Source organism: Monodelphis domestica, chromosome 1 (genome assembly GCF_027887165.1).
Source record: "Monodelphis domestica isolate mMonDom1 chromosome 1, mMonDom1.pri, whole genome shotgun sequence".
Lineage (NCBI taxonomy): Eukaryota > Metazoa > Chordata > Mammalia > Didelphimorphia > Didelphidae > Monodelphis > Monodelphis domestica.
In genome coordinates this window covers 512,272,614-512,300,196 of record NC_077227.1, presented here as the reverse complement: position 1 = coordinate 512,300,196, position 27,583 = coordinate 512,272,614, and the positions used below count along the sequence as shown (strand labels likewise).

The 27,583-nt window shown below is 39.6% G+C and overlaps 1 protein-coding gene across 1 annotated transcript in view; it reads left to right on the top strand.

The window, feature by feature from the left end:
• The window catches only part of LOC100030569 (L-gulonolactone oxidase-like), a 56,033-nt gene extending 28,747 nt beyond the window's left edge, over positions 1-27,286 (top strand). The window contains exons 7-12 of the mRNA XM_007475915.2: positions 606-713; positions 3,734-3,810; positions 6,818-6,967; positions 8,581-8,745; positions 24,017-24,107; positions 25,776-27,286. Coding sequence (XP_007475977.1) covers positions 606-713; positions 3,734-3,810; positions 6,818-6,967; positions 8,581-8,745; positions 24,017-24,107; positions 25,776-25,904 — 720 coding nt within the window. The 3' untranslated portion in view covers positions 25,905-27,286. The remainder of the gene's footprint in view (positions 1-605; positions 714-3,733; positions 3,811-6,817; positions 6,968-8,580; positions 8,746-24,016; positions 24,108-25,775) is intronic.
• The last annotated feature ends 297 nt before the right edge of the window (positions 27,287-27,583 follow it).

Below are 27,583 nucleotides of genomic sequence, written 5' to 3'. Positions count from 1 at the left end.
CTGGGTGAGCAAAGCCCTGGTTCACCAGGGGTCGACGACCCAATGGCTACCCTGGCCCCAACCTATCTTTTTAGCTTCATTATATATTGCTATGAGGTGTATGGGGTGCTCAGGGAGGGGTAGCACCTTGATATGGAGGGCTTGTCGTGCCCTCTTAGGGCAGCTCTCTAGCCTCTGACCCCTACCTAACACCCAGCTCTCACTTGTGGCTCCTAGTAGCTGCTAGCAGACTAGTAGTCTACCAAAACCTACATAATAATAACCATTGTTATACTGCATCACATCTCTATCTTTATACAACTATTTTTTGCAAATAGGGAGAAATTGAGGTACCAAGGGAGCCCTGGAACTTCCAATGTCCTATTAAAAAAGACACTGGGATAGCTAGGTGACTCAGTGGATAGAAAGTCAGGCCTGGAGACCCTGGGTGTGTGACCCTGGGCAAGTCACTTAACTCCCATTGCCTAGCCCTTACCTCTCTTCTGCTTTGGATCTAATACTTAATATTGATTCAAAGACAAAAGTTAAAGGTTTGTTTGTTTGTTTGTTTTTAAGGCATGACATTAAACCATGCTTTTCTCTTTCTTCTCTTCTCTTCTTGCTAGGTTCTGGACAATTTAGACAGCCATCTCAAGAAATCAGAATATTTTCGCTTCCTTTGGTTTCCCCACAGTGAAAATGTCACTGTCATCTACCAAGATCACACCAACAAGGTACCTGTAGATTTCATTTGTTTTAAAAAGTAACTTTTGGGGACAAGCTGGGTGGCACAATGGATAGAGTGCCAAGTCTCAAGCCGGGAGGTCCCAGGTTTAAGTCTGACCTCAGACACTTCCTAACTGCATGATCCTGAGTAAGTCACTTAACCACTTCGCCTAGCCTTTGCTCGTTTGTCTTAGAGTTGTTACTAAAACAGAAGGTAAGGATTATTTTTTTAAAGGTAACTTTTGTTATGCACTTGATAATGCTCAAATATGGAAACACATGTGGAATCTGTGCTTTGTGTCAGTGTGTGGGCATTGCTAGTTTGGAAAACCCCATCCATCAACATAGATCTCAATCTTTCTATGGGCTCAGTGGAAAGAATATTTTCTCCAGAATCAGAGAAACTGGGCTCAAATCCATCTCTGGCGCTGATGACCTGTATGCCTTTGGGTAAGTCACTTAAACTTGAAGGGTTCAAGTTTCCTCAAAATCCTTTTACTGAACATGTCTACCCATTCAATCTACATTTATTAAGCACCTACTCTGTGTCAAGTTATATGCTAGGAACCAAGACTAGAGAGGAAAAAATGAAATACCAGTCTCTACCCTCAAATCAATTTTATATTCTATTCAGGAAAAACAACTTATATGCAAATAAGTAGCTACAAAATATACAATAATAAGGATCATAATAACAGTAAGAGCTAGCATTTATGTAGCACTTTGACACTTGCAAACATTTTATCATGTTATTTCATTTTATCTTTACAGTAACTGTTTTACAAATATTTACAAATACTTTTACAATGACATAACTAAAGTGGAAAGACATTAAGTGACTTCTCCAGGGTAACACAACTAAGTGTCTGAAGCCAGATTTCAGCCGAGGTCTTCAACATTCCAAGTTTAGCACTCTAGCCACTATACCACTTAAATCTCTCTCTCTAATAATAATAATAATAGCTCCATTTACATGGAAGCACTTTACAATTATTACATTAATTGATTCTCACAACAACCTTGAGAGTTAGGTTCTATTATGATCCCCATTTTACAGATGTGGGAACCGAGGCAAACAAACTTGTCCACGGTCACACAGTGACTTGCCCAGGGTCTCACAGCTAGCCAATGTCTAAAGTTAGATTTGAACCGGGGGTTTCCTGACTACAGGCCTAGCACTCTATCCACAGTGACAACTAGATATCTAAAGTAAATATAAAGTCATTTCAGGGGGAAGAGTACTAGTATAGGGCAGTGTAATCTAGTTTTCAGTTTCATGTAGACAGTTTTGTTTTCTGTATTAATATAAGGTTTAGCATAAGGAAAAGTTTTGTTACATTTGTAATTGTTTCAACTAAGAGTTTAAGATACATTTTATACACGTTTTTGGCATGGTCAGACAGTTTTGTTTAATGTAAAGCATATACTACATTGTGTTATCTGTGGCTTTACTTTTTCAATGTTTTGTTACATTCTATATGTTCAGTTTTGCTATTGTTATTGCAATTGCACCTTTTGCATTTGTTTCCTTTTATGTAATTGCTTGTTGTGAATCCCCTTTTCCCTAGTTCCTTAGTGTGAGGTAGTGTTAGAGAGGACTAGTTAGATAAGGTTTGGAAACTGTTGTGGGATTAGATAAGTAAGATAGAGTAAGGGGAGATTTATATAGTGTAGAGCATATGACAAATCGGAGGATTTGAACAGATGCTCAGATGGCAGAATGTAGGAATATAGTTAGGGATGGTCTGATTTCTGGGGTTAGTTGAAAGAAGGGAATTTTGAGATAAGCCCTGGGAGAGGATTCTAGGTAGGAAAGGAATTGTGGGAGTCTGAACTGAGAATAATGGAACTTCCTTCCTTCTTGGATTTCTTCTGAGCTGGAAGTAGGTTTTTGACTCTGCCTAAATGTCCATCAAGCTGAAGGAGAGGTTTTACTCTAAGAGATTCTCCCTGGATAGTCAAGATTTCGCGGAGAAATCTTTGACTTCTAGGTAGAGAATTTCTTTGGAGGAAACCAATTTCCCTGAGTCCAAAGATCATCTGCTAGTGGCTCATCTGTCAGAATTCCTCTTGGGCTAAGGTAATCCAGAGCTTGCCATCTGTAACTTTGGGTTCCTTAGTGCAGCAGCCAAACCCAGGCTATTTCCCTTTCTTTATTAATTACTGGTGGGAAGATTAGGATAAGTCAGATAGCGTGTGAAAGGGTTTTAGGTAGCACAGGGAGCTGTAGACAGGACCCAGAGAAGAAACAGAAGGCTCCCCTTAAGCAGGGGACTTAGAAGTTGGGTGGAGGTGGTTTGAAGAGTGCTAGGATTCTACCTTATTCCCTTTATTAAAATAAACTTCGTTTCCATGAGCCAAGGGTTTTGTGCTTAACTGGTCCTGGGAAGTTCCTAGGTGGGTTGTAACATCTAACACCCCTCTAGGACAGTTCCCCATTACACTAACACTTTGGAGGCAGGGGAAGGAAGAAGAAAGGGATGAGGAAATCAAACAAGCTATAAGCAATTATTTAGCACTTCCTATGTGCCAAGCACTGTTGGGGATACAGAGCAAAAAAGAAACATACCCTACTCTCAAGTAGCTTCCTAGTCTAGGAATCAGCTCTTTAACTTGCTTCAAAGGATGTTGGGGAGTCTCAGAGGCAGAGGGGAGGACTTGGAGTCCATAAAGAAACAATAGTAATCTTCAGATATAGATGGAGCAGATGCTGAGGCATCTCCATGGCTGAGGTATAAGCCTTCTTCCAAATAGAAAAGAAAAGCAACCAGTAAAGAAGACAAGGAGAGAGAGGCCCTTGGTATGAACCACTGCATACCTGCAGCCCTTTCACATGTTTTAAAGAACCACACCACAGATATATCACACATGAAGAACAGCAAAAGGTTTCCATCTTAGCAATAAGAAGTGATTTTCCCATCAGATTCATAAAAAGGACAAAGTCTCTTCTCTGTTGGGGTCCTGGACCACCCAGATCAAGAGATTTCCCTCCTCTGCCTCTCTCCTAACCATCTTTCTACTTACCCAGCCCCCCATCTCAGCCGCCAACTGGTTTTGGGACTATGCCATTGGATTCTACCTGCTGGAGTTCCTGCTCTGGATCAGGTAAGTCTGAGCTTATTGCTGGTTTGAGGAGTTGGTGATTGCTGCTGGGAATCTAGGGCCTCAAATACCTAGCTCTGTCCCTCTTCTCTGGCCATCTCCTTCATAGCCCCCTTGGCAAATGCCTGAGCATCCACACCAGAGACTCTCCTTCCCGACCTTCCCAAGTCCCACCCTATCTCTGGTCTCTGGTTCTAGAACCAAGATAAAATATACTCAGCCACTGTTCTAGAATGGGATGAGTTCTGTCCATATACTTCCCATCTCACCTTTACTTTCAAGACAAAGTCCCAACCTGTGATATCATTGGAAATCTTTGAGTGGAGGAAGGAAAAGGAAACAAAGCAACCTCTATCTGCTCACTTCCCTTCTAGTTGTGTTATTTCCCCAGTTTGTTTGAAAACTTCTTTTGTCTCCAGCTCCACATGAGAAACTGAGGCAAATAGGGTTAAGTGACTTGCCAAGAATCACACAGCTAATAAGTATCTTAGTTCAGATTTGAACTCATGAATAGGAGTCTTTCTGATCCCAAGCCCAGTGCTTTATCTACTGGGCCATCTAACTGGTTTGTAAAACAGACTTTATAACAGAAGTCCACTGGAATCAAAGCCTTCCTATAGAGAAAGAGTGTGATAGAACAGTGTCAATGGGTCAGAATTTGTATCCAGAAAAAATAGAACAGATATCTACTGAGAGATGCTGAGACAAAATGAGTGTAGAGAAATAAATTCACCTCAATTTGCTGAACTTGCCTTTATATAACAGTCTAGGGCTATTACAATGCCACCTAACCAGGCATCCAAGAAAAGACAGCAAAAGTCAAAGGCTTAGATTGTCCATTTTTTATAACTTGTAGTACCTCCATCATATATCAAAGATTTAAAGTTTAGAGGGCTCCCAGAGAGTCATCTCTTTCAACAACTTCATTTTACAAATGAGAAATCTAACTTCTATTATTTCCTATATTTTCCCCTTGGATACTAATCTGGGCCTCCTTCAAATAAGTGTCTTGTCCAGGGTCACACAACTTAGCAAATTTCTGAGGCATAATTTGAACTCTAGTCTTTCTGACTTCAAGTACAGTCCCCTATCCCCTGTGCCACCTACTTGCCTTCAAATCATACTGGGGAACCACTGAGGCAAAACTGCCAAGGAATAGTGTGGAACTTAAATGAAAAAATTCCTTCCTCCACCCCACCCCTGCCAAAAGCCCCATTTCCCCTGATTACCTTGTAAACCAATCTGAGGAAGAACAAAATATCTCTGGGGGAATAGGCTTCACCTTACTTCCCACCAGTAACTAATATCTATGCTCCTTGCGCTCACAAATTACTGGCTTTTAAAAGTTTTTTTCCATTTCACATGGAGGTCATCCCGGGTGCTCAGATTATAGATTCTAAAGAAGGATGGAAAATGCTGCATCAGAGTCTTTCTTCATGGCCCCGAATTTCATTACTAGAAACATGACAGTTTTATGGGTTTGTGTCATTGAAGTTAATGTCCAGGGAATAAATTAAGTCCTAAATCAATGCTGCAGTCTTTCAATTACTGCCTTTCTGCTGAATGCAGGCCTTCTTTGGGGCCTTTCTTTTTCAGACTTCTTAGTAGTCATTCCAGATTTTTTATGTTGGTTAACCAGGGATCCCTCAGTCAATTATTTCTACCAGACCTAAGCTTCCCACCCCCCTCCCCTTAAATAAGACAGGAATGTCCTAATCCTGTAGGGTTTTTTAAATTTCATCTCAATTTTATTTATATTTTTGAATTTTTAAATCACCTTCATTTCTAAGTATGTCTCTTCCTCCACAACAAGAAAAATATCCTTTGTAATTATTTTTAAAACCAACCTAACAATCAATTATAACTGCGAGTATATGCAATATTCCACACTCATGGTTCCCAACTTCTTCAAAGAAAAAGAGAAAGGGACATTCTTTTGTATCTTCTCTAGGACCGTGCTTGGTCTTAATAACTACAAAGTATTCAGTTTGGGAGTCATTTCTTTCCATTTACACAATTGCAATCACTGTGTATTTTTAACCATTATTTCACTCTATCAGTTCATCTAAGTCTTGCAAGAGTTATTATATAGCACCTGACACAAAGTAGATGCTTAATAAATGTTCATTGATTACTTCTCTGATTTCTTCACATTGGTCCCTTTTAACCACATAGTGATATTCCATCACATTCATATACCAACTTATTTACAGATTTCCTAACTGATGGGCACTTAAGTTTTCTTCCTGTTCTTTTTACCACTCAAAAAAAAAAAGGGTCCAAGTTCCTTTATTAAAGTCTAAGTACAAAATAGATCATATAGACGTGCCAGGACTGGAGTCAGGAAGACCTACGTTTAAACTTAACCTCAGACATTTAACTAATTGTGTTAACTAATTTAATGTTTTTAACTAATTGTGGGCAAGTCACTTAACCTGTTTGTCTTGGGATGGAGGGAATCATAAGATCATAGATTGAGAACTGGAAAGACCCCTAGTTTTATAGGTGAAGAAACTGAGGCCCACAAAGGCTCCAATAATTATCTCTACCTGAAAAACAACACTTCACAGAAAAAAAAAATGCAAGCTATAAATGGTAAAAGGCTGGTTCATTTTGAGTTAGGAAGTCCTATTGATTCTCTCTGTTTCATCCATCCCCTATCTCTACTTTACTAGCCTAAAGGTGAATAAGACAAACATCACACATACAATAAAAATCTCATGAAGGAACTATGGAGGAAAATGGCATGCTTTGATCTGCACTCAGACTCCAACCAGTTCCTTCTCTGACAGTGGATAGCACTTTCAGCATGAGTCTCTTGTGGTTATTTTAGAGACTTGCTTTACTTTACTTATTTTTTAATGGTTTTGTCCTTAAGAGTTGATCATTGTATAATATTCTGTTACTATATACATGATTCTCCTGGTTCTGCTCCCTTCACTTTGCATCAGTTCAGTGGTTGAGTCTCATGATGATGCATCCTGACTGTAATGCCTTATTTTTTTTCCAGCACCTTCCTGCCCCGCCTCGTGCATTGGATCAATCGTTTTTTCTTCTGGCTTCTATTCACCAGTAAGGTGGAGAACAGAGACCTCAGCTATAAGATTTTCAACTTTGAGTGTCGCTTCAAGCAGTATGTCCAAGACTGGGCCATTCCCATGTACGGTGATTCTTCATTATGATTACAATCAGTATAATTCCATGTTATCTATAAGTAACAAGGCTAATTATTATATATAACTTAGAAACCAGAAGGCTTGCTGCCCAGGAGTGAGGTGCTGGCACCAGTGGGGGGGATATTAGTGGGTGAGAATACTCCCTCACCCCAACAAATATTCCCACACACTGATAAACTACTGGAAGGAGAAATAGGGAAAGTCCCAGGTACACAATGTTAAAAACTAATAATAATGTGATGCCCACAGAATGTTCTCTCCTTCCCTTCCCCTTAGTTTCAGATTATGGCTTGCAAAGATATCTTTATATTATTTCTTTGATCTTACTTGGTTCCTAATCTCTTCTAATTTATTATTATATTTCCTCCTTATCACTCTGAGCTGGCTATAATAGCAGAAGAACTAAAAAACCTTGTGATCTCTCATAGTTGAAATCATTATTTTGCCATTTTTACATTCTGTGCCTTAGTCATGGTTCTGAGTATGTGTCACCCAGCTAGCAGATTTCCCTTGGGATCTTAGTTCTGGAAGGGTCCTCAATGATTACCTAATCCTATGATTTCATCATTTGACAAAAGAGAACACTGTGCCCCGGGCTAACTAAAGAGAACTTCAGAGACAGGATCTGAACTCTGGTCCCCTCACCCCAGAGCCATTGTTTTATCCACTATGCCACACTGCATTCTCCTCCTCTAAGGCTCTTTCCAACTGTCTTCTGATTTTATCCAGATTTCTCTGTTTCTCCACTATATAACTGACATCTTATTAACAAGCATTGTCATTCACTTTTTATACTCACATTAGGAATAATAGAAGCAGGAAAAGGACAGGAAACAATGGCAGAAAGGGAGTCACTCAAAAGGCAGACTGATTTAGGTCCTGGGAAATTATAGCAGCCAGTGCATAAAGATTCAGGCAGCAAAGGCTAGAGCAGCTTTCTTGATTAGTCTCTTTCCCCGTCCCTGGGAGGATGGCAAACTGATTAAGTATCTGATTTGCCTGTCTTACAGGGGTTATGAGAAAACCACTATGAAAATCTTTAAAGGCTGTAAACATTTGCATTCAAGGCCATAGATGCCTCCATCACTTAACAAACATCGAGTGCCTACTTCATGAGTGTTAAGAAGAGAATTCAGGAGTCCTGAGATTGCCTGACAAATATGTTGTTCGGTCATTTCAGCCATGTCTGAACCTTCTTGGTTCATTTTCTTGGCAAAGATACTGGAGTGGTTTGCCATTTCCTTTTCCAGCTCATTTTGTAGATGAGGAAACTGAGGCAAATGGGGTTAAATGACGTGTCCAGGGTCACACAGCTAATTAGTCCTTAATAAATGGGTATTGTTTGATTGATATCAAAACCAGCTCCATAGACCTCATCTCACCTTGCCTTTCTCTAAATCCTTCCCTTCCATTTCTTCACTTTAGGTTCAGACACATCCACTACCTGAGGATGGTACAGGCACCAAAGTGTTACCTTTGTAATAATGTAAAAAAGATGGTTGTCAGGCTTCAGGGTCTAGCAACAGAAGCACTAGACCCTTTGGTCAAACTAATACTGTTATCTCGTTCTATTTGTTCCCCTGGGGTCTGGGTATAGTGAAAAGACAGTGGAGGCCTTGACGGAGCTAAAGACATTGCTGGAGAATAATCCCCATGTGGTGGCCCATTTCCCTGTGGAGATCCGATTTGTGAAGGGAGACAACATCCTGCTTAGTCCATGTTTCCAGAGGGATAGCTGCTATGTGAACATCATTATATACAGGTAAAAAGAGATCTGTTTGCATATCTCCCCCAAATTCAGGATGATGAGAGTGATGGGCCAGATTTGGGTCCCCACTCTTCTGAAAGGAATGAATGAGGAAACTGAGGAGGGAGGTTGCTGCCAGGCCATCTACATTTCCTGCAAACCTTAAATTGAGCCCTGACATTGTGGCATTGAAGGAATCTGGGTCTTCCTAACTTGGCATGTTTGTCTGCTCTAAAATCACTGGGCAGGACTGGGTCTCATCCTCCAAACTGTAGAGACAATGAAGCACCTCTGAAGTTTCCAGTTCTTCACCATAAAGAGTTACTCTAAGTATTTTTGTACCTATGAATCATCTTCCTCTTTCTTGAACCCTTTGGGGTATAGGCCTATTGGAAGCATCACTGGGTCAAACTATTCACATAATTGGGACCTAATGGCAACTGACTTTCACAATGGCTAGACCAATTCGTAGCTGTCAGAAATGCATTCATGTATATCAACAAGAATTTATTAAGCATTAACTTTGAGCAGAGTCTGGGTGTACAAGGACAAAAATGAAACAGTCCCTGCCCTAAGGAAGATTACATTCTATCAAGGAGATATCTACTGTATATATATGTGAGTGATATAAATAAAAAATGAAGTAAATATAAGACCGCTTCAGGGCCTCACACAAGAATAGCTTGAGCTAACCTTTGAAGCGAGCTAGGAATGCTAAGGGAGGAAAAAACACATCTTCTCATTTCTTGTTATTACTCTAAACTCCTACATCCTCCCCCCATTATTTCAGTCTTGAAGAGAATATTGCAGGGGGTCTCTTTCTCCTTCTACCTGGAAGGCTAAGAATTTGGGTCTCCATGTACTCTCTCCCTAGTCAAACCTTTCCTTATGACCTCCATGCCAGATTTAAAGTAAATGTATCATTAAAATAAATTTCCTTCTTGAGCATTATTGTAGATTTCTATTGTGTCCTTTTCTTCATTTCTCTTTGGTATTTTCGGGATGAAGGAACTTTCAGTACAAAGCCAATTCCCAGGGTCCCTATATAAAGGAACTGACAGTTCTTGACTTATTTATAGTCAAATTCATACATTCCTTACATATGAAAGATCATCCAGCTGCTTTGACCACAAGGGCTTCTTTTCCTTCCCAAATACCTCCTCTTGGCATTTCCTTTCCTTCCCATTCTTTCTCACTTAAAGCATATAAAGAAGACATCATAGATACTTTCAAATGTTTGAAGGGATGTTGCATAGTAGATTCAACTTTTCTCTTTGGACCCATAGTGGAGAAATAGATGGGATATTGCCAAATTGTGCAGGGCCTTGAATGTCAGGAAGAGAGGTAAATTTTGTTTAGTGGGAAATAGGAGACCACTGAAGTATAGGAATGAAAATTGTCTAGGACTACATTATTCTGGCATATTTGTGAGGGACGAATTAGAAGCCAGAGAGAGCAGAGGGGAGAAGACCAACAGAAATCCAAGAAGAAGGTAATGAGAGACCATCTATAGTAAGATGGTAAGAGTAGAAATTAAAAAAAAAAACTACTAGTTTGGGGAACAGCTAGATGGCTCAGTGAATTGAGAGCCAAATCTAGAGATGGGAAGATCTGGATTCAAATCTGACATCAGACACTTCCTAGAGGTATGACCCTGGACAAGTCCCTTAAGCCCCATTGCCAAACCCTTGCTGCTTTTCTCCCTTGGAACTAATACACAGTGTTGATTCTAAGACAGAAGGTAAGGGTCTTTTTTTTAAGACCTAGTTTTAAGAGATAGTATGGAGATAAAATTTCTAGTATTTGACATACCAAAAAAGAGATAACAAGAAGATGGGTGGTACCATGCACAGATAGTTTGAAGTCAAAATAGAAGGTTTAAAATGGAAGATCCCCCATCCCACTGAGGACATCCTAAGCTTGAGGTGTCAGTGGGACAACCAGGAATAAAGGTCATGTAGGACATAGGAGATGCAAGTCTAGACCGCTGGAGAGTGGTCAGAATTGTGGGCAATAGGTTTAGAGTCTAGGCCTAGAGATAGTAGTTGAAACCATGAAGGTGAATGTTATTGCCAAGGGAGGGAAGGCAGGAAAAGAACAGACTCTTGGAGAGCCTACACATTAAGGAGCTTCGAGGACTTTTTTTAATGAGGAGATGGAAAAGAAATTGTTAAAAAGGTAGGAGAAACAGGGTGCAGCTAGATGGATACATCCTAGCTATGTGACCCTGGGCAAGTCACTTAACCTCCATTGCCTGGCCCTTACTGTTCTCCTGCCTTAGAACCAATATATAGTATTGATTCTAAAATGGAAGGCAGTAAATTTTTAAATTAAAATTAAAATTTTTAAATCTTTTTAAGTGAAAATGTTTTATTTTAAGTTAAAATACATTTTTTAATTAAAATTTTTTAATTATAAAAAGGTAGGAGAACCAGGAGAATATGATGTCTTTAAAGCCAAGGCAAAAGAAAATATCTTGTAGGAGACAGCTGTCAGAAGCATCAAATGTGCAAGAAGATGAACATTGAATAGTAATAGGGCACAAGCCCCAATATGGGGCCCTTTTGGTTGTGTGGCCATAATCCACTGGGAGAGAAAAATGTCATTTAAAAATGATCCCACAAGGGCCTTTAGTTAGCTGAGTGCAATGTCTGCATTGCTCGCCAGATTCTACGTGAATCACCAACCTGTGTCAGTGACCCTGGCCCTATCCTGAGAGGGTGCAATATAGCAGCCAGCCACAGGGGGGCACCAGGTCTGAAAAGGCCTGGGCTTCTCCCTCCCATTGACCTTGCATTGCAGAAGCAGCTTTGCTGGTCAAGTTCCAATTTAATTTAGAAGATGAAATAGACTATTGCTCAAAGCATAAAAACATGAAGCCTGGTGTCTATAACTAGCTGAGGTGCCATTCCTCTGTGCTTTCCACTCTCTCCATTGACTTCTCAATGCATTTCTAAATTCAGAGACTTGGCATATTGTGCTCTTATACATAAAAATACTCAGAAATGGAAAAACTCCCATATGGAGACAGTCATCTCCAACCATCTCCTTTGTCCACTCCTCCTATTGCCTTCCCAGTCTTTTGATGTGGACTTTATACCCTTAAAGTTTATAATAAACAGTGGAAGAGCATTTGTTCCCCATCTTATGACAATAGATCAAAAAAAGTGGGACAGGATCAGCTAGGTAGCTCAGTGGATAGAGTTCTAGACCTAAAGATAGGAGGTCCTGGGTTCAAATCTGGCCTCAGACACTTCCAAGCTATGTGGCCCTGGGCAAGTCACATAATCTCAACTGCCTAGTCATTACCACTTTTCTGCCTTGGAACCAATGGTTAGTATTCATTCTAAGGCAGAAGATAAGGGCCTTAATTTTTTTTTTAATTTTTAAAGTAGGACAACAGTGAAAAGTTTCCACTTCCCATCTCAGGATCCCAATTAAAAAGGGAAAGCATTTTGACAAATGAAAGTTTGGAATATCTGTCATTCTTAGCCCCTCTGGATTTCTTTCCTCATTGGGGCCTCTAGTTGCCATTTCTGCTTCAGAATCTGAAGTTCTCCTTGCAGTTCTGATTTCCCCTCTGGTTGCCTCATTCTTCATGGCTCAGCAGTAATATGGAAGTCATGGTTGCTTCTCCCTGGGCAGCAGTCCAGAAAGATGCCCCTTTCCATGTTGTTTCTGCTCACCCCAATCTCCGGAGTCACTCTTATCTCCCAGAAGTCCAAATGGCAAGGTCAAAGGAAAGAAGAGAGGAAATAAAAACAGAAATAGTGCCAAGTACAGGCAGCATCCCTCTCTTCTGCTTCTTCTGACATCTGCTCTCTGTAAATGAGAGACTCACCCCTCTAGAGGCAGTGTAAGGCAAGATTGGCCATCTGTCACTTTTGTCCATAGTACAGAGCAAATGGACTTTGGAGTGTTTATTATTCACATGGGAGCAATGGAGATATCCTTCAGACAGACAACTTCGACTCAAGAAGGGTCCAAGTGCTTAAATACTTCCAGCTGTGCCCATAAACATGCACATGTCCATAGAACCTTAAGTGGGGCTTTTCCTTAAGCTGCTTAATGTAGAAGATGCTGAAAATAATTGAAGGGGAAAGAGAAGATGCCTGCTTCAGTGCCTACCTTGTGCCAAGCACTTTACAAATATTCTCTCCTGTTTATCACAATAACCCTGAGAAGGAGAGGCTGTTGTGATCCCCATTTTACAGACGTGGAAACAAGCAGACAACAGTTAAGTGACTTGCCCAGGGGAAACAGAGCTGGGGACTATCTAAGAACAGATTTGAACTCAGGTCTTCCTGGGCCCAGTCCCAGCCCTCTATACACTGCACCACCTAGCTGCCTCTCAACAGCTAGCATTTAAATAGCACATTAGTTTTGAAAGGCTTTGAAGATCTTATCTCGTTTGATAGAAGCTTATAGAAAACAGAGCTTGGCACTCAGTAAGAAGACAGTTAAAATAGTATGACTTTCTTTTCCAGTCACACTCCAGGATGTAGTGAGCTCCCCTTTAGCAAATAAAAAAATAAAAAGTGATATAAAGGTAAATAGAGTTTCTACTTGCTTCTGGGCATGGTTTGCTCTCTCTCATATGCAACTAGGTGGTGCAGTGCTGGGCATGGAGTCAGATTTGAACTCATCTTCTTGAGTTCAAATCTGGCTTCAGACATTTCCCAGCTCTATGACTCTGGGCAAGTCACTTAGCTCTGTGAAATGAACTAGAGAAGAAAGTGTCAACGTGGAATCTAGAAACCCCCAAACTTGTAGCCTAGAAAGAATTAGTGATTCCCCAGTTTTATTGAGCTCGGAGGTGAAAGCCTCAGGTTTGAGCCTGTTCTGTGAGAATCCACAATCCACTTCAGATGGGGGCTAAGGCCAAACTGAAGCAGGTGACTCTCTCTAGTCTCCAGAAGCCTCTCCCAGTATATCACACCCTCCCTCTGAAGATCAAACTCGGGACCTTCAGCTTGTGAGACTGACTTGCTGCCTATGGCGCCAAAGAGTTACTTTACTCCTTTCCTCAAAATCTTTATTCCTGGGGGGCAGCTGGGTAGCTCAGTGGATTGAGAGCCACACAGTATTGATTCTAAAATGGAAGGTAAGGGTTTAAAAAAAATCTTTATTCCAACTTTACTGGCTCACTCGCTATTCTGTGCCCATTGTGCTTGCTTTATGCTCCTGCCCTCTCTCTTTCCTGAAATGTTAGCTCCCCTCACTTCTGCCTCTTAAAATCCCTTTGAGATTCTTCTCAATGCCACCTGCTCCAAAAAACTTTTCCAGACCCATTAGTCCATATCCTACCTTTGCATTCATTTTGTGTATAGCCTGCATGTATCCATATGCATGCTTGCTGTGGGTGCCACTCACTGACTTACAAATCTCCCCAGACTCTCTCTACTTGGGCAGAGACTGTCTCACTCACCCCCTTGTACCCATTTCCAGAGGCTGACGTGGTTCCCCACAGGGGCTGCTACTCTAAGTGTTCAGGTCCCAGGGTAACCCTTATCAATGATCGTTCCCACCATGAATCTCTACTGTTAAATCCCCCATTACCAAGTCAGTCATTAAACCCTCAATTAGTTATAACCAAAATATTCACTGAATGCAAAGCAAATATCTAATAGTTACATTACATTCAGCCAGACTTCTCAATTACTTTCTTATACCATTGTACACAGTGTCAGAGAAGAGTGAATACACATTCAAAGTCTCTGGATAGTAAAACATATGTAGGAACTACATATGACACGAACAATTCACAGCTCAGAAACTACAAATTTTGGGGTCTTCTTTCTATTTCAGAAAGTATTCATAAAAGATCCCTGATGAGTAAAGCTTCTTTGTTCCATCGCTAAACTGAGATGATACACATTGTACTTAAACCCTTCACTGGATGAGGATCCCAGTATCTCAGTCAGACTAGTTGATCCAATGGACGGCTTCTTTAATGTTCTCTTTCCATGATGTTACTCTGCTCAGTTCTCAACAGCAGCTGTAGTATCTATCTCTTAAAACTTTAAGCTTAGCTGATGCCTTTCTCTGAGGAAGCATAATTCTTTTTTAGAAAAAAGTCATAACTTTTATCCTAATGTGAGCAAAAGTTTCTCCAAGACTACCCCTTTGAGGCAGCTGGGTAGCTTAGTGGATTGAGAGTCAAACCTAGAGACAGGAGGTCCTGGTTCAAATGTGGCCTCAGACACTTCCCAGCTGTGTGACTCTGGGCAAGTCACTTGACCCCCATTGCCTAGTCCTTACCACTCTTCTGCCTTGGAGCCAATACACAGTATTGGCTCTAAGACAGAAGGTAAGAGTTTAAAAAAAAAGATGACTCCTTTGCAGGATCCTTCTCCACAACAGGAAGCAACATAAAGAAGTATCTTCTTCCTTCTCTATTCTCTTCTACCTCTCAGCAACAACATATAACAGTGTTGGGATATAACTTCTCTTTTGCAACAGCAAATCATAACAAAGGGCAGAATATATTTTTCTCTACTCCTTATTCTCAGCAGTAAGTCAAAATAGAGAATAGAGTATACTCTCTCCATTTCTCCCAAGCAGTAGATGATAGTAGAGAATACTCTGTCCCCCTTTTTTTTTTTTACTTTTTAAACATTATTTTATTTGGTTATTTACAAACATTATTCATTGGAAACAATGATCATTATCTTTTCCTTCCCCCCGCCCCCACCACTTCTCCCATAGCCGGCGCACAATTCCACTGGGTTTCACATGTGTTCTTGGTTTGAACCCATTTCCATGTTGTTGGTATTTGCACTAGAGTGTTCCTTTAGAGTCTCTCCTCAGTCATATCCCCTCCACCCCTGTAGTCAAGCAGTTGCTTTTCATCAGTGTTTTTACTCCCACAGTTTATCCTCTGCTTGTGGATAGTATTTTTTAGATCCCTGCAGATTGTTCAGAGACATTGCATTGTCCCTAGTGGAGGAGTCCATTACCTTCAATTGTACCACAGTGTATCAGTCTCTGTGCACGATGTTTTCCTGGTTCTGCTCCTCTCACTCTGCATCACTTCCTGGAGGTTGTTCCAGTCTCCATGGAATTCCTCCACTTTATTATTCCTTTTAGCACAATAGTATTCCATCACCAACATATACCACAATTTGTTCAGCCATTCCCCAATTGATGGGCATCCCCTCATTTCCCAATTTTTGGCCACCACAAAGAGCGCAGCTATGAATATTCTTGTACAAGTCTTTTTCCTTATTATCTCTTTGGGGTATAAACGCAGCAGTGCTATGGCTGGATCAAAGGGCAGACAGTCTTTTATCGCCCTTTGGGCATAGTTCCAAATTGCCCTCCAGAATGGTTGGATCAGTTCACAACTCCACCAGCAATGAATTAATGTCCCTACTTTGCCGCATCCCCTCCAGCATTCGTTACTTTCCATAGCTGTCATGTTAGCCAATCTGCTAGGTGTGAGGTGATACCTCAGAGTTGTTTTGATTTGCATCTCTCTGATTATAAAAGATGTAGAGCACTTTTTCATGTGCTTATTAATAGTTTTGATTTCTTTGGCTGAGAACTGCCTGTTCATGTCCCTTGCCCATTTATCAATTGGAGAATGGCTTGATTTTTTTGTACAATTGATTTAGCTCTTTGTAAATTTGAGTAATTAAACCTTTGTCAGAGGTTTTTATGAAGATTGCTTCCCAATTTGTTGCTTTCCTTCTGATTTTAGTTATATTGGTTTTGTTTGTACAAAAGCTTTTTAATTTGATGTAGTCAAAATTATTTATTTTACATTTTGTGACTCTATATCTTGCTTGGTTTTAAAGTCTTTCCCTTCCCAAAGGTCTGACATGTATGCTATTCTGTGTTTACCTAATTTACTTATAGTTTCCTTCTTTATGTTCATGTCAGTCACCCATTTTGAATTTATTTTGGTGTAGGGTGTGAGGTGTTGATCTAATCCTAATCTCTCCCACACTGTCTTCCAGTTTTCCGAGCAGTTTTTATCGAATAGTAGATTTTTGACACAAAAAGCTGGGATCTTTGGGTTTATCATATATTGTCTTGCTGAGGTCACTTGCCCCAAGTTTATTCCACTGATCCTCCTTTCTGTCTCTTAGCCAGTACCAAATTGTTTTGATGACTGCTCCTTTGTAATATAGTTTGAGATCTGGGACTGCAAGGCCCCCTTCCTTTGTATTTTTTTTTTCATTATTTCCCTGGATATCTTTGATCCTTTGTTATTCCAAATGAACTTTGTTATGGTTTTTTCTAAATGAATAAAGAAATTTTTTGGAAGTTCTATAGGTATGGCACTAAATAGATAGATAAGTTTGGGTAGGATGGTCATTTTTACTATATTGGCTCGTCCTACCCATGGGCAGTTAATGTTTTTCCAATTGCTCAAGTCTAGTTTTAGTTGTGTGAGAGTGTTTTGTAGTTGTGTTTATATAGTTCCTGTGTTTGTCTCAGGAGATAGATTCCTAGGTATTTTATTTTGTCTAAGGTGATTTTGAATGGGATTTCTCTTTCTAGTTTTTGCTGATGAACTATGTTGGAGATGTATAGAAATGCTGATGACTTATGCGGGTTTATTTTGTATCCTGCAACTTTGCTAAAGTTGTTGATTATTTCAATTAGCTTTTTGGTTGAATCTCTGGGATTCTTTAAGTAGACCATCATGTCATCTGCAAAGAGCAATAGCTTAGTCTCCTCCTTGCCTATTTTGATGCCTTCAATTTCTTTTTCTTCTCTAATTGCTACTGCTAGTGTTTCTAGTACAATGTCAAATTGTAGAGGTGATAATGGGCACCCTTGTTTCACTCCTGATCTTATTGGGAATGCATTTAGTTTATCCCCATTGCAGATGATATTGGCTGATGGTTTTAGATATATACTGTTTATTATTTTTAGGAACGACCCTCCTATTCCTATGCTTTCTGGTGTTTTCAATAGGAATGGATGTTGTATTTTATCAAAGGCTTTTTCTGCGTCTATTGAAATAATCATGTGATTTTTGTTGGTTTGCTTGTTGATATGGTCGATTAAGTGGATGGTTTTCCTAATATTGAACCAGCCCTGCATCCCTGGTATAAATCCTACTTGATCACGGTGGATGACCCTTCTGATCACTTGCTGGAGTCTTTTTGGTATTATCCTATTTAAGATTTTTGCATCTATATTCATTAGGGAGATTGGTCTATAATTTTCTTTCTCTGTTTTTGATCTGCCTGGTTTTGGAATCAGTACCATGTTTGTGTCATAAAAGGAGTTTGGTAGAATTCCCTCTTTGCCTATTATGTCAAATAGTTTGTATAGTATTGGGATTAACTGTTCTCTGAATGTTTGATAGAATTCACTTGTGAATCCGTCGGGCCCTGGGGGTTTTTTCTTAGGGAATTCTTTGATGGCCTGTTGGATTTCATTTTCTGATATGGGATTATTTAAGAATTCTATTTCTTCTTCTGTTAGTCTAGGCAGTTTGTATTTTTGTATATATTCATCCATATCGCCTAGATTGCTGTATTTATTGCCATATAATTGGGCAAAGTAATTTTTAATGATTGCCTTGATTTCCTCTTCATTGGAGGTGCTGTCCCCCTTTTCATCTTTGATGCTGTTAATTTGCTTTTCTTCTTTCCCTTTTTTTAATTAGATTGACCAGTACTTTGTCTATTTTGTTTGTTTTTTCAAAGTACCAGCTTCTTGTCTTATTTATTAAATCAATAGTTCTATCACTTTCAATTTTATTAATTTCTCCCTTAATTTTTAGGATTTCTAGTTTGGTTTTCTGCTGGGGGTTTTTAATTTGATCGCTTTCGAGTTTTTTTATTTGCATTTCCAATTGATTGATTTCTGCTCTCCCTAGTTTATTAATATATGCACTCAGGGATATGAATTTACCTCTGATTATTGCTTTGGCTGCATCCCAAAAGGTTTGAAAGGATGTCTCTCCGTTGTCATTTTCCTTGATGAAATTATTAATTGTTTCTGTGATTTCTTCTCTAACTAAATGATTTTGGAGTATCATATTGTTTAATTTCCAATTAATTTTTGATTTGGTTTTCCACGTACCATTACTGATCATTATTTTTATTGCCTTGTGGTCTGAAAAGGCTGCATTTATTATTTCTGCTTTTCTGCATTTGTATGCCATGTTTCTGTGTCCTAGTGTATGGTCAATCTTTGTGAATGTGCCATGTGGTGCTGAGAAGAAGGTGTATTCCTTTTTGTCCCTATTTATTTTTCTCCATATGTCTATTAACTTTAATTTTTCTAAGATTTCATTCACTTCTTTTACCTCTTTCTTATTTATTTTTTTATTTGATTTATCTAAATTTGATAGTGGTTGGTTAAAATCTCCCCCTAATATGGTTTTACTGTCTATTTCTTCCTTCAATTCTCCTAGTTTCTCCATTAGAAATTTGGGTGCTATATTATTTGGTGCATACATGTTGATTAGTGATATTTCCTCATTATCTAAAGTCCCTTTTAACAAAATATAATTACCTTCCCTATCCCTTTTGATCAGGTCTATTTTTGCTTTGGCTTTATCAGATATCATGATTGCAACTCCTCCCTTCTTTCTATCAGTTAAGGCCCAGAAAGTCTTACTCCATCCTTTAATTCTGACCTTGTGGGTGTCTACGCGCCTCATGTGTGTTTCTTGAAGACAACATATGGTAGGGTTTTAGATTCTAACCCATTCTGCTATTCGTCTACGTTTTATGGGTGAGTTCATCCCATTCACGTTCAAAGTTATGATTGTGACTTGTGAATTCTCTGGCATTTTGATATCCTTCCCTTATTCTAACCTTTCTTCTTTAGCTCTAACCTTTTAATCCAGTGATTTACTTTAAATCAGTCCCCCTTGTCCCCTCCCTTGATATGTTTCCCTTTCTAGCCCCTCCCTTTTTGTTCCCTCCCCCTCCCCCCTCTCCTTCCCTCCCCTTTTGTTTTCCCTTCCCCCTCCTCCCCCCTTGGTTTTCCCTTCTCCCTTCCCTTGTTGGGTAAGATAGAATTCAAGATCCCAATGGATCTGGATGTTTTTCCCTCTCAGAGTTGATTTCCCTGAGAGTAAGGTTTAAGTAAAAACTCTCTTCCTCTCCTTCTTATAGGAGTTTTCTTCCCCTCCCCTTCCCCTGTGAATCTTTATGTGAGAAAGATTATTCTATTTGATTTTTCTTTTCCCCCTATTTACACATTACATTTTCCATATATTAATATATATAGGTTGATATAAATGTAGTCCTTATAGAAGAGAGTTTGAATAAATGAAAAGATAACAATTTTTTCCTTTTCCCTTTCCATCATATTTACCTTTTCAGGTATTCCATGCTCTTTGTTTTTCGATATTGAACTTTCCACAGAGCTCTGGTCTTTTCTTTGCAAAAAGTTGGAAATCTATTTTGTTGAATGCCCATACTTTCCCTTGGAAGTATATAGTCAGTTTTGCTGGATATCTGATTCTTGGTTGAAGACCCAGCTCTCTTGCCTTTCTGAAAATCATGTTCCATGCCTTACGATCATTCAGAGTGGAACTTGCAAGGTCTTGTGTGACCCTGATTGGCATTCCTTTATATCTAAATTGTCTTTTTCTGGCTTCTTGTAGGATTTTTTCTTTTGTTTGAGAGCTTTGGAATTTGGCAATTACATTCCTGAGAGTTGTCTTTTGGGGATTTAGTGTAGAGGGTATTCTGTGAGCTCTTTCAGAGGCTGTATTGCCCCCTTGTTCTAGAATCTCTGGGAAATTTTCTTTGATTATATCTTGTATTACGATGTCAAGTTTGCTGTTTATTTCTGGATTTTCTGGTAGTCCAATTATTCTTAAATTATCTCTTCTTCCTCTATTTTCCAAGTCTGTCACCTTGTCAGTGAGATATTTTATGTTCTCTTCTAATTTATTGATCTTTTGGCTTTGCTTTATTGATTCTTGCTCTTTTACCTGCTCATTGTCTTCCAGTTGCCTAATTCTGACCTTTAAAGCCTGGTTTTCCTTTTCAGTTTGGTCAAACCTGTTTTGTAGTTGCGTGAAATTCTTTTGCATTAATTCCCACTTTTCCTGCCAGAAGGCTTCCATCTTTTTGATCATTTTCGATTCAAATTCTTCAAAAGTTTGTGGAGAGTTTCCATTTCCTTTGGAAGGTTTCAGCACATTTGCTTGTGTTTCCTCTTCTATCTCCTCTGTATTTTGTATTTTTGCTCCATAAAATGTGTCCAAAGTTTCCCCCTTCTTGTTTTTCTTGTTGTTTTGAGGCTTTTTTGCTTCTGTGCTGTTTGCCATCTCTATCTGAGTGAGGGGGGCTGGCTCTTCTGTTATCTGTCTGGTGTTCAGTGGCTTTAGCCCCAGGCAAATTGTCTGTCTTCCCCAGGAAGCCCGGAATTGTTGGTGTTTCGGTGTTTCAGGGTTACTACCCTCCTCAGTTCCTTCCCAATGCTTCTCTGTTGCCTTACTTCTATGCTCTGTGCCTGGCTTGACACTCTCAGATGTATTTCAATGCCTTTGCTGGCCAGAGGAGCCTGCACTCTGAGGGGGAGGGGCCGTGGCTTCCAGGAGCTCCAAGGGCTGGTGATAGGATTAACCTCAGACTGAGTATGCCCTGAGGCAGGGACCTTTGGTGAGACTCAAATGGAAGGATCTGGTCAGGGGGCTACAGGCTCCCCCTGTCTCTCTCTGTTTCTGTGCTGTGTGGGTGCCCCCGGGACTGGCTCAGGTTGTTTTCAGGATATGGCCTTCAGAATAGCCGGCTCCTGAGGCCCTTTTGTCTGCCCTGAGGTTCCTGCTGCTGCCTTGGATTCAGCGCTCTGGGTTGGGGGGGGATGGGTCCTGGGACCTTCCTTTTGCCTACCCCTTAGATCCGAGTGATCTCGGATTCTGACTTTTGGGGGGCCGTACCTTTTGATCCAGGTCTAGGAGGAGTGTTCCCGGGGTCTATTCTGTTGTTTGTTTTGAATTTTGGTGCCCTAGGAGCATTCAGTTTGAGATCGGTAAAGAAGGGTTTCTGGAGCTCTGAACTTTAGCTTTTGCTAAGCTGCCATCTTGACCGGAAGTCTCTCTGTCCTCTTAATGGCCAGCTTTTCACCTGGCTGTAGTAGACCAACCCTGATGTACAATTCTCCTGTAGGATTAATCACCTGAAGAGGGAAGCTGAAAGCTGGGAAGTAACGGGTGAAAATTCAGAACTATAGAGAGGGAGCTATAGAGGGGGCAGAGAGACAAGGAACACAGGAACAAAACTTTAGCATGGAGTCAGCAGGTCAGCGCTCAGAAGTCAGAGAGTCCAAGAGAGTGGGCTGAGCAAGCTGCACTCTTTATTATTATTATATGCTTCAAGGATCCATCAAACTATGAAACAACAGAAGTATTAACATCATATAGACAACCAATTACAAGATAAAGGAATCCAATAGCAACATAATAGTAGGAAAGAAGCTCATTTGGCAGTCCTTCCTGGCTGGAACAGTGACCCAAGCTTATTCAGATGTTAAAAGTATGTCTTTGATGGTCGAAGGACCTTTACAAATAGTTAGCTAGCTTCCAGACTGCAGATAATAATAGAGGCTTAATGCTAAGTTCCACAAAATTTAAATCCCATCCAATTTAAGGATTCAGAAATCAATCATGTGAAATATTAGAAATATATCCATAAATAGGTCTTGATCAATGATACAATTAAAATGGATGGGGGTGGGGGAGAGGAAAAGAACATAAATCTTGTAACCATAGAAAAATATTCTAAATTAATTAATTAAATAAAAATTTAAGAAATCTATCCATAAGTCTGGCCTATGAACACTTTGCTCATTAGAGTCAGCTTTTGAATACATTTTTATCTTCATGATTCATTATAACTGACCCTTTACTGGCAACAAGTGACAGTAGAGAGGGTGTTGTGGTCTATATTTTAAGATAATTCTGAAATCCATCCTTTTATCTCTCCCTTTTGCATTAGCTTTCTTGGTTCAAAAGCAGTGTTCTTTCTACCAAAAAAAAAAAAAGCCATGCTTTAGTTTATAGCTAGTAACCAAATTCTTTTCCTCTGTCTATAATCACATAACATATGCTTGTCCCAACATACAGAATAGTCCCGGGGTCCATATTTCTCCAGTCATAAGCATTTCAATCTTTTTTTCCTAGTTACAATCATTAGTTCTCCAGGTCTTCAATTCTTTGTATGCAAAGTCACTGAAGCCAACTCCATTTTTTTCTCCATTCCCATAGTCTACTTTTAAAGATGGATGATTTAGAACTTTGAGTCAGATTTATGCCTCTAAACAAATGAACTGTCAAAGTGGACAACTAACTAATTGACTATTTTTTTCTCTTAAAGTGAACTCTTAAAGGTCACCACCTCACATAGTCATGTTTTCTCTCTAATTGGAATTTAAGCTGCTTTAGCTCAGAGACTGTAATTTTCCCTAGAGCTCACACAAAAAATTAACTTAATAAATTGTGGTTTGGTTTTTTGATTCACAACCATTTAACATAATGTCAGCTAGATAACTATAAGAATACTGATACTATCCAAAGAGGGCAAGTGGGTGGTTCAATGAATAAGTCCCTGGGTCTGGAGTCAGGAAGATATGAGTTTAGATCCAGACTTAGACACTTTCTGACTGAGTGATCCTGGGCGAATGACTTGATCTTGTTTGCCTCAGTTTCCACATCTGTAAAATGAGCTGGAGAAAGAAATGGGAAACAACTCCAGTATCTTTGTCAAGAAAACCCAGATGGGGTCACAGAGAATCAGATTGAACAATAATAAGTCAGAAGAGAAGGTGAAGAAAATGCTATGAAATTGAAGGATAGGTCTGGATAAGACAAAGATGCTTGCATCAGAGAGTTAGGGGTAGCTAAAAGGATAGAATGGTCAGCACAATAATAATGTGCTAGGCCCTGGATATTTATCAGCTCAGCCCACAAATTCTACCTCAGAGCGAACATTGCGTCAACAATTTTAAGCTACGGAGAGCCACTTATTCAAGCGTACAAAAGCAGGCCTTCACAAATTAGTAATGCCCTAATCCCTTAAAATCTTGAGAATGGATACTTTACAGGATATAGATTATAACTCCAGGAAACTGAAGTTCACAGTACACCAATATGAGAAGATCTTCAGATCTTTTTTTAATTTTTTAACCCAGTTGCTAATGGTCCATGATTTGGAAAGCACTGTTCTATAACCAAGTCCTAAGTAGTTCCTCTTGGTGTAGAATGAGGCTTTCCAAAGACTGTTCATTCTCCTGGTCATGTTGAATGCCAACAAGAGTAAGAGCTGGGAAATGTGCTCACTGATCTCAATGTATTTTGTAGGCCCTATGGAAAGGAAGTTCCCCGCCTGGACTACTGGCTGGGCTACGAGCGCATCATGAAGAAGGTTGGAGGGAGACCCCACTGGGCCAAGGTATGGACACAGTGTTGAATCAACAGCTCAGGGACTTCTTGGAACTCAAGCACTTCTTAGGAAGCTTTCTGATCCCAGGGTTTTTCTTAAATGAAAAACAACTGAAAAAATATTAATTGAATTTAAGAAGAGCAGATATCCCTTTGACTTCTACTCAAACAGAAACAAAACCCAAAATAATGCTCATAGAATAGCAGAACATGACAAAAAGAGAGAGAATTCATTCACTTCTAGGGCCCAGTTTCCCTTATCTATGTGGTCTATATATAAGCACCACAATGACAGGAAAGATAGGAAATATTTAATGCATGATTTAAATTTTTATGTCCTAGGAAATCCTCTTCTTTGGACGTATATGGTAGGTAGAGTACTGAAAATGGAGTCAGGGAGACTTGACTTCAAATATTGCCTCAGATACATACTATTTCTGTGATATGGACAGGTTACTTAATGTCTCCTCGTCTCTGACTTTTCTGGAAAATGGAGATGATAGCACCTACTGGTACCTACCTAGATAGGATTATTGTGAGGCTTGAATGAAATCATTTGTCAGTCTGTTTTCTAAACATTAAATTATTATGTAAATGTCAGTTAAGAAGAGGCAACGCCACTTAGCATATAAAGGCATGTCCTGGAACCACTGGGATCTGGGTTCAAGTTCTGTGATCACTTGCGCTTTCAGTGGCCCCAAGCAATTCTCCAAAACTATTTAGATTACTATTTTGTCAGTGTAAAGAGTTTCCAAAGTGGGAATTCTCCCACACTGGTGAAATCACAGAATCTGAATCTCCTCTTAATCCCTTCTCCATTTTCTTGCTCTTGCCTCCCGGGAACTTCTCTCAATCAGGAGGAACAAGTGGGGGGTGGGGTGGGGCGGGATTCAAAGATAGGAGGCCAAACTTTTCAGAAAGACATTGCTTAGCATGCTAAGGAAGACTGAGAGCTTGATGATACAACATCTGCTTCCTAGGGTATGAATTTGGTTTTTATAAATTTTCAGGCTCGCTTTAGGGTTCATAGGCAATCAGTTGCATTGTGTGGCAATTTAGGATAGAAAAAGAAAGCATTTCATGAGAAAAGGAGGATAGAAAAAGAGAGGGATCAGCCAAGGGAGAAAGAAGGGAGAATTTAGAATGCAATTGGAAAGATTTATTTTAAGAAAAGCATTCCCTATTCGAGGGCAGGAGACAAGGAGAAAAGACCCAATACTTTTACAATTGTGAAGGAAATCCTTTTACACAAAACTGCAGTCTTTTATTGAGAGACAATAAATAGTTGATATAACAATGGGCAAACACTTTGCAGGTCTTTTCAGAGTTTGCAAAATTTTATTTCTCTTTCAGTATGGGTTGAGGACTTTTTTCATATTAAGGCATCAGGTGGTTAGGTTTATAGATTATTAGTCTGAAATGTCTCATAATGATTAGTTCCTACTTTGCCCTTCATACTACTGAGGTTACTGTGATTCTCAAATAAGACAAGATAAATGAAGTGTGTTGCAAGCTACTGTATAGATTTACATAATATTCGAATCAGATATTATTTTGTGAGATAGTATATTCTCTGGATGAAATAGTAAGCATATATATATGTATGTGTGTATGTATGAATGACTGCTACAAATCTATCTCCTGGTGATTGTCTTTTTGGTTTCCCTCTCCTCTCTAGGCACACACCTGTACCCGGAAAGACTTTGAGAAGATGTACCCAGGCTTTCAGAAATTCTGTGCTATCAGGGAAAAATTAGACCCCACTGGAATGTTTCTCAATGCATGCTTGGAGAAAGTGTTTTACTAAGAAAAAGGGGGAAATGTAAAATAAGGGTGGCTTCTTTCTCTAAGAAGAGGCAAACTTTCCACTTCCACCACCTCCTACTCTCCCTGATATAGCACAGGACTAGACCAAATCTCAAATTCACACAACTTCAGATATGATCACTTCTTTCCCATAGCATCTCCCGGAACTGGTTACTCCATCCATCTTCTACATGACAACCCTCAGACTTGGGCTCAGAGACCACCCATTCTATTTTTGGACAATTCTAATTGTCAGGAAGTTTCCCCTCCTATTGAATGAAAATCCTCTTTTCTGCCTTCTACCCATTGTTCATAGTTCTGCCTTTAAGCACAAAAGGTTTTCCATTTTCCACCTGAGAGTCCTTCAAATACTTGAAGACAGTTCTTATGTCCATTCTGCCTCCTAAATCCTAAGTCTTCTCTTCTCCTTTGACCTAACCATAAGATCAGAGATTTACAGTTGGAAGGGATTTTAGAGGCCATGAGGTCTGACTCCATACATCATTTTACAGATGAGGAAACTGAAGCCCAAGGAGGTTACAAGGAGTTTAAAGTGACTTGCTCAAGATCACAAAGGGAGTAAGTTGTAAAATCAGAATTGGAACATGGGTTTCTTTTTCTAAATCCAGTGTTTTTCCCACTGCAACACAGTGGGAACAGAGCAACAGGCTGCCTCCCATCCTCAGCTTCTTCAGATTGACTGTCTATGTCATGAACTCCAGTTCCTTCATCAAGCAGGTTGCCCTCCGATTTGTCAATGTCTTTTCTAAAATATGGTACCCTTGAACCTACCATAAGCCTCTAGTTATCTTGCTTTTAATACCTCTAAAAAGAAGATGATGACTTAGTAGCAATGACACCTGAAACTGCTCTGACAATTCTTAATGTGTCTAAAAATCAAGAGACAACTTACAGCCAATGTGGGTTTCCCTCCTGTGCATGCACTCTGGGTATTTCTGTACTAGCTAGACCAGAATGACCACAATATCAGATAATGTTACCAAGAGTGACCTCTCTTCTTTTTTATTATCGATGGCATAAATCATCTATTTCAGATGAATTTCTTCCCCCACAAGAGTGAAAATTCTTCAAGAAACTGAAAGGAACTCTTCCTTTGTTCTTTCTCCTCCTCCTCTTTCTCCTCCTCCTCTTTTTTCTTTTCTCTTTTTTTCCTCTTCTAGCACAGTGCCTGACACTTTATAAAGGACTATTTAAGAAATGAACAAATAAGGACTTCATTCAATATTATAAGCATCATCTACCTCCACTCATATGCTTATTTAACCTTACACACTTTTCTTCAGGCATATACTCATCAGCTCATCCTCCTCCATTAAAGTTATTATTTGTTGCTATCTCTTAATAAAATGCTTTACTGATGTCTTTTTTTGACTCTATGTCATTCTTTGCCATACCACATCCCTTCAGATTGAACCCTTCCTTGTATCAAAGAAAAACAATTAAGCAAAAACATTGAATACAGAAACTATGTTTGGCAAGGCATAGAATACTGTCCTGCTAGACCCACAACTTTTTGCTAAGTGAGAAGACACACGTTTCATTGTCTGTTCTCCAAAGCATTTGCAGGCTTTTCCATTACTCAAGATTCCACTTTTTCACTGATATAATTGTCGTACATATATATGCCAAGTTCAATGGAGTGAGGGGGAGGAAATGAAT